The 12,591-nt window shown below is 35.0% G+C and overlaps 1 protein-coding gene across 1 annotated transcript; it reads left to right on the plus strand.

Moving 5' to 3' along the window:
• Positions 1–381: 381 nt before the first annotated feature.
• LOC126831845 (UPF0047 protein YjbQ) lies at positions 382–11,920 on the plus strand. The gene is made up of 7 exons (XM_050562486.2): positions 382–642; positions 2,356–2,390; positions 4,580–4,599; positions 5,013–5,052; positions 6,233–6,274; positions 8,057–8,174; positions 11,858–11,920. The coding sequence occupies exons 1-7, from the start codon at positions 495–497 to the stop codon at positions 11,899–11,901; spliced, it is 447 nt and encodes a 148-aa protein (XP_050418443.1). The 5' UTR covers positions 382–494; the 3' UTR covers positions 11,902–11,920.
• The last annotated feature ends 671 nt before the right edge of the window (positions 11,921–12,591 follow it).

Consider the following 12,591-nt stretch of genomic DNA (forward strand, 5'->3'; position numbering starts at 1 on the left):
CCATATTAGGAAGCTTATGATGCCTGTGCTCGTAGTTCGTTTTGTTGCTAACTACAATACTATACTATGACCAATGTTCGGATCTTCGAGACTTGATCATAATCCCTCAACCAAGTGTCTCGAATGTATGCCATGGCTCAGATAAACGCCAAATCGACACCAGCATGTGCCACGGGACAGAACCAAACTTTTTTTTCAATCTGTGTTCCACATTGCCTTTCTGCACAGAGCCTTGGCTTATATATAATGAGGCTCTGCCTCTGTGCAGTTAGTAATATAACGTGTACGTTGCCTCGCATAATTTAGCTAGCTGGGTGTTAATCATTCATCAATAAAATTTGTTATTCTGCTTCAGATAAACATAGTTACTTAACCTTTGAGCAGGACGGCAGGACCTAGATGTAGTCAAATTTTGCAATTTTTTGTTTAGTAGACTTTCCGCTTTATAAATTTTCATTCTACGCACACAGCAAAGGGAACTAACTCCTTAAAATATGGCTGCCCGTGCACAAGGGTGCACTTGGTTTCAAAAAGAATTGAGTGTTGGCTCAAGGAAGAGGGGTTGTCACAATATCACAGATGAAATAAAAAGGGGTTTACCTGAAGTTAGTCAAGTTCAAATAGGATTGTTGAATATAAACAGTGAGTTAATAAAAATATTGACACTGACAACAGATTTCTGCATAAAATATGAAACTAAAATAAAAGTAGATTAGAGGAAAATGGAAGTAGAATATAATCATCGGAACTTTATATTTTGTTTTTGCCATGATGTGACAATCTTAAGATTTTATAACTCACTGATGTTCATTTTTTTCTTGTTTATTTTAAAATGTCTACAATTTAGCCAAGGGTTTTTCGTTGGTAGTGATAAATTAAAATAATATATGGCAGGGAGCTAGGTGCAGCGGCCTGCCTAGGACAGTGAGTGAGGGACAGCTACTTAGTTTGGGCACTATATTGGACTTTCGTACCTCTACTAGTTCCCTGTAGAAATATGGTTCCACTACTGATGTCTTCTGTCTTGCTCCAGCCACAGTAGTGCCTTCCTTTGAGCAAGTTTTGTATAGTCATTTCAACTGACATTTGACTACAAAAAAGTTACTGGCCTATAACTCCCTTAATTTCTAGTAACACTGACCCCAAACTGTACTGTACATAGCTTAACATATAATAAACCAATTCCCATTGAATAAATGTGAAACCTTGCCGTATAATTATATGATTTGATTAAACTAAACCCAATAGCTATGCGAAATTTAAATGGCCGCTGAACCAAGATCACAGGGTGTCATGTCATTCGAAAATACAGAAAAACTTTGGTAAGATAAGATTATGATTTCAGTGTTCCACTCTTCACTATTTGTAACATAATTACTTATTTCCATGCAAACTATGATGATATGTATTAAGAATTTTGCAATTGAACCTAATGTTACTTGCTCAAAGCCTCGAATAGTGTATCAATTGCAGCTGTAGATAAGAATTACCACGGCTAAAAATTGCAGCTAATTTCCCTGCAGCTACCACAATGTAGATTAGATAATGTACCTCATCACTCGAGCCTACTTCACACCAAACGTATCTCAATGTTTTAGCTGGCTCGCTAGCCTGGAGGTCGGGTGTTCGATCCCTGCATTGGCCGAGAAAGTTCATCCAGATTTTCCGGCGTGGTTCCCCCTTGTCAGTGATGCAGGACTTTTTATGAGGAAAGATTCATGGTTGTGTGCTTTATCCCTTTATCATCAGATGGTGGGATGGAATGGGCATTCAAAGCACGAGATTAATAATATAGACATATGTGATATCATAATTGAAGAAAAGTAATCCCCCAGCAACACACCAAGACTGTTACGGAATATATAGAGATTTATTCCAGAACGCGTTTCAGGCGGAGTAGCCCTTTATCAGCTGGATATCACAATTAAGGCTTTGCATAAATGAAATTGAATCACAATGTGATCGTATTAATTTATAATAGAAATTGATGTCAAACAGGGTGCTCTCTTTAGAAAGCTCAGTGTGTATATATGTCTACGTAATTTGGAGACGATAATGGCATCATGCATTGTCATCTGTCAAATTTCCCTAACAATGGGTATTCAAAGAGGAAACCGAATGTGAGAAACAAAAGCCATGGGAGAGAACCCACCCAGTCCCCACCAAAAGATACATTGTCTCAGGAACCTGGCAAACCCCCTCCTGCAAAAGTTTCTGGATCTGCCCCTGCATATCGTTATTTAACTTAAAATCCAGAACTAGATTGGATCGAACCACCATTAATTCATAATGTCTTTATTGTTATTTTTTTAAATATTGATACAGTTAATCTTTTTTTCTTTCTTTTCATTCCAGTTAAACATACATCAGCAAGTTTAGTCTTAAATGAGGTATGATATGATTTTTTTATTTGTCAATAAATACAAATTTAAACATTCAGTTAAGTTTTTATATGCCCATCTTTTTATGTTGATGTATATTGTCGTCTCTCCCGTCCGTCCGTCCACAATTTGTTTGTGGACAGTCTACAGGTCACAATGTTTATATGATTTTGACGAAACATGAAATATAGGTTTATCTCCCAAAGATCTTGGTTACTTTCGATATTGGCATGTATTATGGACCCTGGTTGTACAAAAAACTGGTTTTAGCTTGTGGACACTCTAAAGGTCACAATTTGTATCTGATTTTGATGAAACTTGAAATGACTGTTTATAACCTAAAGATTTCAGGTCCTTTCGATATTTGCACATATTGAACTGTAACTTCCGGGATTATGGTCCCTGATTGTACGAAAAATCGTGTTTTTAGCTAGTGGTCTCTCTTGAGGTCACAATTAAAGTATGTAATATTAAGGTTGTAGACCCTCTAGATGTCACAATTTTTATCTGATTTTGATGAAACTTAAAAGATGTATTTATATCACAAAGATCTTGGTTCCTTTTCATATCCGCGCATATTTGACCGTAACTTCCTGGATTATGACCTCTGATTGTACGTAAAAGTCTCGATTTTAGCTTGTGGACCCTCTAGAGGTCACAATTTTTTTCCAATTGAATATATCATCCTTACACCCTGATGATGGTTGAGTTAGAAGTTCGTAAAAATCAAACTAAACCTTCTCAACAAAATTGCCGCTCCTTGAACGCAAATAGTGTAAAAGTATGTAATACCAAAGTTGTGGAATGTGGACCCTCTAGAGGTCACAATTTTTTCCGATTTTCATGAAACTTTAAATAAAATAAAACCAAGTACGAACAATCAAACCATTAGACAAAATTCGAAGTCCTAAAAAAACGGTATAGTCAAAATAGTGTAATAAGGCAAAATAGTGTAATCAGCATATGGACTGTTCACCGATTTTCATGAAACTTTAAATAAAATAAAACCAAGTACGAACAATCAAACCATTAGACAAAATTCGAAGTCCTAAAAAAACGGTATAGTCAAAATAGTGTAATAAGGCAAAATAGTGTAATCAGCATATGGACTGTTCACCGTGTACAAAATACACGACAAACAGTGGTAACAGGTGTCCGGAAGAGTAAGCTTACCCTGTCTGGCGCCACACCTGCCATAGCTGCATCCAAACTATTAGGCGAAATCTCGGTAAAATAGCGTGGTTGGCCAATGGACTATCGGTATGCAAAATGCACGTGATGAACAGTGTTAGCGATGTAGTAGACAGACATTATCAGGGAGATTGTATACGTGTCAATTAAATATATCTAGAATAATAGCTGAGAGAGACATGTTATATTTACCAATCAAGTCAATATGACGCCCATAAAACTTTTTAAAGGTTTTAATAAGTTTATTTCGCAAGTATCCCTGTAGTTGAAGCTTAGATGACAAATGCCTCGATCTACTTAAAAAATCAGAATAAAATGAACAAGCTCTCGCGTAACGAATTAGTTGAGACACAAACACTCCATAAGTTGGTGATATTGGAATGTTACTACTAATAAATGGAAAGTTAACAATCGGAAAGTCAAAGTCATCACGTTTAGTGTACAATTTAACACTAAGTTTATGGCAATTGTCAAAATCAAGACGCAGATCCAAGTAGGAAGCGTAATTGTCACTGTCAGTAGTATTTTTAATTTCGAGCTCATCAGGATATATGAATTCTACATAATCACTAAATTTTGGATTATTCAGTGATAGAACATCATCGATATATCGATAAGTGAAATCAAAATGTCTAAATATATGTTTATATCCCAAAGATCTCAGTTCCTTTCGATATTCCCACATTTCAGACCATTACTTAGTGGATTGTACGGAAAATCAGTTTTTTTTTGTCTTTTTAGATACTTCTTTATCTCTTGCAAAATGTGGGCATATCTTGCATGGCAACCGCTTGTTGTTATAAAAAATGCTTACCAGTATCCTTCAAGTAACCAAACTTAGAAATTCTAGGAACACAATCTCCAGACAGGTCTTTTGTTTGGCTCCAATTTGTAAATACTGTATTTATTTTGTTTAAAGCTATCCTTCAGCCCATTCTATAAGAGATATTTGATTTGTTTATTTGTTAGAGATATGTAAGATTAATATATGTTGTTTTATTTTCCAGTGCTGGGATTCTGATGTTAGGTAAGTGGAAAGAAACATAAATTTTGCAGTTCGGGTCAAAGATTAATATTCTGTTACAAAAGATCTAGTTATGTATAATTTATATTATTAATCATATTCATTCTCCCATATTTCATATTTGGGTATTTTTCACTTCACTCATATCTGATTGTTTTGAAACACACATGCTAGGATTACCCAATATGGGAAGTCAAAAAGAGTTATTATGGGCCCTGTCACCACTCACAATAAATAATTCAAATATTAGTATATTTTTCTTCTTCTTTTTTCAAAATCTCTCCTAATGCATAGTCACACTTCTATTTTTGATATAAATATTGCTCTTGTTATTGGCAGTACTAGCGACAGTACTTAACTGGACATCAATGCTATGATTAATTATTTGAATGAATTATTTTTATTTTATTTACCAGGGTGGATATGGAAATGATGTTAAATAAACTTATACCTGAGGTGAGAATTTATCATTCTGTTTTTTATTTATTTTATTTTATTTTATTCCAGATATTTTATTTATTAAAAATTATGTACCAAAATGTAGATGAATATGACTAATAACAAGTCTGTATTGAGTAACCTGTACTATCCTCTTATACACTTGTGTTGTAAATTAGGAATTTGTTAAGGGCATGCAGATAGAAGACTGATGCTTGATAACACTAAAAGAACCTTCAACCAAACATTACTTTAATTAGTAACTGTGTTCCATATTATGTTTTTGTGTTTATTATGTGCGTTAGTTACTAAATGCCACTCAAAGATAATGATGGAAGACTTGTTCAGGCTGCTAAAATTAAAATTATAGTCCTTTTCAATAGCTTGAAACTGTAGGTAGAATGTGTAGCTGTCAATCGCAATGGAAAATTCTGTCAGAGAAAAGATTTCTGTTTCATGCATCGCGTCAAATTATTATCCATGGTCTGGACTCACTGTAGCAACAAGTAATATGGGTGGGTGCTGTTTGTGAGATGAACTACGTTTACACTTTCCAAAACACCTGATATCACATCTTATTGTCCTGTGGCAAGTTCACTAACCAAACAGTTTTGTATTTAGTTTTAAATAATCTGTTGGCATATAAAGGGTTTCTGTTATCACTGTCTTGGGGAGTTGGATGGCCGAATGGTTAGCACGTGCGCGCTGTATCATACGGTCTGTCATTGAGTGGACTGGTGTTGTTTCGATTCCCCGGTTGTACATGACAAGGAGTAGGGTCGCTTGTCCAACCTCATGTGTTTTTTCTCCAGTTTTCTCCCACTGCTAAAGAGCCCTACGCTCAACTGAATTCAGGGAGAGGGGTTTTACATAGGCTAAGCCTGTTCCCCAATCCCATTCAGACATCCTGAATAAAAATATTGTTTATAAAAAAACACCAAAAAACCCCTGAATTATTGAAATAAAATTAAACTATGTATAAGTGGACTTTAACCCCATTTCTCTCTCATGCACTGTCTCATTTTACTGTATGTGTTGTATTCATGTACTAGTAGCCTTGCTAAGTCTTGTTTGACAATTTGGATGAAATTATATATACAAAATATTACCAACAAAATTTGTCTCCTCATTACTTACCTAACATGTGTGTTGAAGTCATCCTAAACACATTTAACTTCAGTAATTTATATATTTGTAGGGTTTAAATTACAAACATTCTTGTGAAGGACCTGATGATATGGTAGGTATCATATTTTACGTCTCATCAGTTAATATCATTTATTAAAGCATGTGTAAAACAATGATCTTCAGCCTATGAGTAAAGCAGGTGTAAAACAATGATCTTCATCCTATGAGTAAAGCATGTGTAAACAATGATCTTTTGTCTATAAGTAAAGCAGGTGTAAAACAATGAACTTTAGTCTATACGTAAAGCATGTGTAAAACAATTAACTTCAGCCTATAAGTAAAGCTTGTGTAGATTCATGGATATTTTAAATTTCGCAGTATGAAATGAATAGTCAATGGTCACAATGATTGCGTACATATCATTGAGATAGGCTCAATATTTTACTGTGGACATGACATAAGAGATGTGAGAATCTAATTGTAACAATTGTACACCACAGGCCGGTGTCGACGAGGTTTGACTATCTGACGAGCACCTGAGTTATTTCGGATTCAAGATAAACTATCTATTATTGACGATAATTTGTCAAACAGGAAACAATCAGTCATCATCAAAGGCAGCAGCTCTATTCTAAATAATGTAATCACAGGTGTTCCCCAAGGATCAGTATTGGGTCCACTTCTTTTCCTTATTTGTATCAATGATAAGTACTAATTTATTTGCAAATGATATGCCATTGTATCTAACTATTGGAACCCCAAGTGAATTATAAAATATAGATTTGAATTTGATTAACAAATGGTCATTTAAATGGAAGGTAGGATTCAACCCCCTGGAAACAGTTTCTGTGACATTATTTAGAAAACAACTATAAACCTCTTTCGAATTATATTTTAATAACATTGGATATGACCACATCTGCATGACAGCTGATTAGAAATATGCATTATACATTGGCGTCCCTTTAACACTGATGAGAGTGAAAACAGCGCGCTAATATGCATACCGGGTAGTTTGTTTTATGCTTTGTTCTCCCTTGCAAATTACGATATGTGAAGCTATAAAAGGAATATCAGTCTAAAAATGGTTCAAAACCGATCAGGATTTACATAGATATGAGACAATAAATCTGCAAACAATGTTTGTTATCTAATGTTTGTGCTTGTTATATAAAATCTTTTGTATGGGTCCCTATTTCATCTGATTACATGAGGGCCAAACAAATATCTACTGTTAATATTTTGTTATTGTTAAATGATTTTAATTGAAAGTCTAGAAAAATTAGATATTGTCAGATAAATTAGTGAGAATACTAAGAAATCTCTAATTAGTCTACTTACTGTTGATTTTAAACTGTTACAGTGGTACTCACTGAATTCAGATTAACACTACTAAACCAAAAGATGCCACTCCTAACAGTATAGTCAATAGCCAATTGTTAACATTTGATTTTTTACAGCATTAGTAATTCATAGTTGTATAGACCATGTCACATTTGATGGCCTTTTATAGGTTAATACATGCAATCCGATATTGTATTTAATTGATATGAGTGTACTGTAAACACTGTGCTTTTGCATTTCTTGTAATTTGATTATATATACATAAAGTTTTGTGATATTTGTTTTTAATTGATATTTTTTTGTGATATTGTTTATATTTATGTATAATATTGTGATTATTATTTAGTTTGTCTCATGTAAGTCACCATATGTTGGTGAAATAGAGCCTTGTTGGAGCTGATGTGCCATAAAACAACATTTCATTCATTCATTCCCATTACCCACAAAAGAATGCTTGGACAATTTAGCTGCTTTGTGCATGTTTTGTTGCCTGGCAACCTATTTTTCTCTCTCAGAAATTATAATCATACATGTATTTTGTATTTTCCAGCCAGCCCACATAAAAGCAGCGTTATTAGGAAGTAGTGTAACTATACCTATTACTCAAGGTCAGTTAAACCTTGGAACGTGGCAAGGTGTATGGTTATGTGAACACAGAGATAGAGCTAGTAAGTTTTAAAAATACCATACAGATAGACCTTTTGGTTTCATCCACACTTTGTTGTCAGCGCACTAGAGGCTTCAGTTTTATATCAAATTTTTCTCAAACTTTCTGGAAATTTGTAATGCTTGTCAGTACAATAGAGGGCAGATTTTTATACGCCCACATTTTCATGTGGACGTATATTGTCACCCCTGTCCGTCCGTCCACAATTGTTTGTGAACATTCTACAAATCACAATTTTTTTCCGATTTCAATGAAACTTGAAATATACGTTTATCACCCTAAGATATCGGTTCCTTTTGATATTGGCATGTATCGGACTGTAACTTCATGGATTATGGCCCCTGATTGTACGAAAAATCATGTTTTTAGCTTGTGAACACTGTAGAGGTCACAATTTTTAACTGATTTGGTTTAAACTTGAAATGTATGTTTATAACCCACAGATCTCGGTTCCTTTCAATATTCGCGCATATCGGACCATAACTTCCTGAATTATGGCCCTTGATTGTACGAAAAATCACGTTTTTAGCTTGTGGACCCCATAGAGGTCACAATTTTTATCCGATTCAAAAAAACATGTGAATATATCACCGTTACACCCTAAGAATGGCTGAGTTCGAATTTCGTAAAAATTGGACCGAATCTGACGGACAAAAAGGCCGCCCCTCGTTTGCAAATAGTGTCAAAATATTGCGTATCAGGGTTGTTGACCCTCTGGAGGTGGCAATTTTCACCTGATACTTGAAATGCATGTTTATCACCCACAGATCTCAGTTCCTTTCGATTTTCGCGCATATCGGACCATAACTTCCTGAATTATAGCCCCTGATTGTACGAAAAATCACGTTTTTAGCTTGTGGACCCCATAGAAGTCACAATTTTTATCTATTTTACAAGAACGTTTGAATATATCACTGTTACACCCTAAGGATGGTTGGGTTCGAATTTCATAAAAATTGGACCGAAGCTGACAAACAAAATAACCACCCCTCGTTCGCAAATAGTGTCAGTGGATCCACTGGAGGTTACAATTTTCATCTGATTTTGATGAAATTTGAAAGGCATGTTTATAACCCAAATATCTTGGTTCATTTCTATTTTCGTGCATATCGAATCATAACTTCCTGAATTATGGCCCTGATTGTACAAAAAATCGCGTTTTAAGCTTGTGGTCCCTCTAGAGGTCACAATTATTATCCGATTTAAAAAAACATTTGAATATATCACCGTTACACCGTAATTTTGTCTGAGGTTGAGTTTCATGAAAATCGGACCATAATTGCCAGATATAATGGCCGCCCCTAGTACCCAAATAGTGTAAACATCTGGTATATCAAAGTTGTGGACCCTCTAGAGGCCGGGATTTTGATCCGATTTTGTTGAGACTTGAAATGCAAGTTTATAACCCAAAGATCTTGGTTCCTTTCAATATTCGTGCATATCCATTTGTAACTTCCTGAATTTTGGCCTCTGGTTGTATGGAAAATTGCTTTTTTAGCTTGTGGTCCCTCTAGAGGTCACAATTATTATTCGATTTAAAAAAATGTTTGAATATATCACCGTTACACCATGCTGTTTGCTGACATAAAATTTCGTGAAAATCGGGCCCAAACTGCTGGACAAAATGGCCGCCCCTCGTACACAAATAGTGTATAGCATCTGGTACATCAAGCTTGTGGTCACAATTTTGATCGATTTTGATGAAAGTTTATAACCCAAAGAACTTGATACCTTTCGATATTCGCGCATTTCGGATTGTATATTCCTGAATTATGGCCCTTGAATGTACAAAAAATCGCGTTTTTAGCTTGTGGTCCCTCTAGAGGTCGCAATTATTATTCGATTTAAAAAAAACATTCGAATATATCACCGTAACTTCCTGGATTATGGCTCCTGATTGTTCGAAAAATCACATTTTTAGCATGCAGATTCTCTAGAGGTCACAATATTTTTTTTCCGATTTTAAAAAACGTTTCAATATATCACCATTCCACCATAATGAAGGTTGAATTCGAATTTCGTGAAAATCGAAATAAAAATGCCTGACAAAATGGCCGCACTTTGCACGCAAATTGTGTAAAAGTATGCTACGAAGGTTGTGGACCCTCTAGAGGTCGCAATTTTTATCCGATTTTGATGAAACTTAAAACATATCTTTATATCCCAAAGATCTGTCCCTTTTGATATTTGGACATTTCAGACCATAACTTTCTGGATTATTGCCCCTGATTGTACAAAAAATCCAATTTGTTTTTAACTTGTTCTCTATCCATCTCTTGCAAAATGTGGGTGTATCCTGCCTGGCAGCCGCTGGTTTTGAGAGAGTCAGGAAGCTTGTATTGTGATAAGACGAGGATTTCTATTTCTTTTCGTCCAAATCGGATTACCGGTAATGTTTTATAGTTATGCCCATTTTTTTGCGAAACCTTTCCATCATGCTAACAAGTAGTTCTTTGTGACTGCAATGGAAGCTACAGATTTTAACTGATTTTTTTTTAATTTTGTGTGAAGCATAGGGGTCCATTATTGATCATTAGTCTAACTATATTTAAAAATTGTATTGTATGACAGTCAATGTTCAGTTTTGTCTTCACGGAATAGATAAAATTTTGAATCTGATAAAAGGGGACAATTTTTATTTCTTTAGGGTGTTGAGTAGTCTAAGATACGCACTTATTTAAACTTTGCACACTTGTTCCAATAACCCAAAGGACACATAACAGTCTGACCGTTTGTTGTGCAATAATGGAGATACAAGCGGAAAGAAAAAAATATTTATAGCAAACGTGAAGGGGGATTATCAATATCTCTTTTTAGCATGTACTAAAAGAATTTCCAAGAAAACTCATTGGTTTTATTTTTTCATTTCCATGGATACCCGACAAACCACAGCCTAAAGCCCAAAATTGTCCTGTTGCTTTTTATACGGCCACATTTTCATGGCTGCCACTTGTACGCAAATGGTGTCAAAATATGGTATATCAAGGTTGTACACCCTCTAGAATCCACAATTCTGATCCGATTTTGATGAAACTTTTAATTTATGTTTATATCACATGTGAAAGATCTTGGTTCTTTTTTATTAATCCTTTCGAACGTAACTTCCTGGATTATGGCACATTTTTAGCTTGAGGACCCGCTAGAAGTCACAATTTGTATTCAATTTTAAAAACGTTTAAATATATCACCATTTCACATCAATTACAGTTGACCAAAACTGCTAGACAAAATGAACGCTCCTTGTATGCAAATAGTGTAAAAGTATGTAATACCAAGGTTGTGGACATTCTAGAAGTCACAATTTACCCAATTTTGATGAAACTTGAAATATATGTTTATAATCCAAAGATCTTTGTTCCTGCACATATCGGACCATAACTTTCTGGATTATGGACCCAGATTGTACTAGAGGTCACGATTTTTATCTGATTTTAAAAATCGTTCAAATGTATCACGGTTATACCTAAATAACGGTTGAGTTCAAATTTCATGAAAATCGGAACAAAACTGTCTGACAAAATGACCGCTCCTTGTACGCAAATAGTGTAAAAGTATGTAATACCAAGGTTGTGGTATGAATAAAAATTACAGTGCTAGCTTTAAAATGTGCATTTTAGACTGCTCAACATCTTTAAGCCTTTTGATCCAGTTTGTAAATATTAAACGTTATTGTGTTTATTACAGGTTCAAGACACTTAGTATGTACAATACAGGGCGCAACAAAATAAATTATTGATTAATATCATATATCTTCGTTGAGTTGATTTTATAAAGGGATTATAGCTTTGAATTTAAATAAATTATATCGGGGCAGTATTTAATACCCATTTGGCATTATATCCCATATTTCTGTTTTGAAGACACTGGTACATTACTATGATACAATGAGCTGTAAGGAGAAAGAGAGAGAAATGGGGTTTAATGTCTGTTCGACACAAACTAGGTCATTTTGTGACTAACATATTCATTTTTATTTCAATAATTCGCTTGTGCGTAGGGATCGTTTGTGTGGGAGGAAACCAGAGGACCCCCCCAAAAAACATGAGGTTGGCCAGGTGACCCTACTCCTTGTCATGTACAAGCGGAGAATTGAAACCAAGCCACCGGATTCATTGACAGACCTAATGATCAAATGCACACATCTTGTTGGATAGACAGGGTAGGCAGCCAACTATCCTGCCCTTATGGATACAAAAATAAAAGAACCCGGAATTGATTGATAATGTTCGAATCCGATGAGATTTCCAACCAGTGTATAAGGGGTGTGTGTGGCTATGTGCCTTTCCTTCTGAAAAAGTGCCCTTGAATTTCAAAAGAGTTACCTGAAATACTCATGGCAATGCCTGCATCAAAGTCATCAAATTGCCATTGTCCTAATGACAATATGGTGTCCCCTTTTCTTGCTGCCTTTCCTTTGT

This window comes from Patella vulgata, chromosome 9 (genome assembly GCF_932274485.2).
Source record: "Patella vulgata chromosome 9, xgPatVulg1.2, whole genome shotgun sequence".
NCBI lineage: Eukaryota > Metazoa > Mollusca > Gastropoda > Patellidae > Patella > Patella vulgata.

Bases quoted from the DNA above. Each gene is read 5' to 3' on its own strand.
- LOC126831845 (XM_050562486.2), top strand. From the start codon at position 495: ATGGCTGCCCGTGCACAAGGGTGCACTTGGTTTCAAAAAGAATTGAGT. The intron at 643-2,355 runs GTGAGTTAATAA...TTTTCATTCCAG, and splicing joins AGGATTGTTGAATATAAACA to TTAAACATACATCAGCAAGT. The intron at 2,391-4,579 runs GTATGATATGAT...TTTATTTTCCAG, and splicing joins CAAGTTTAGTCTTAAATGAG to TGCTGGGATTCTGATGTTAG.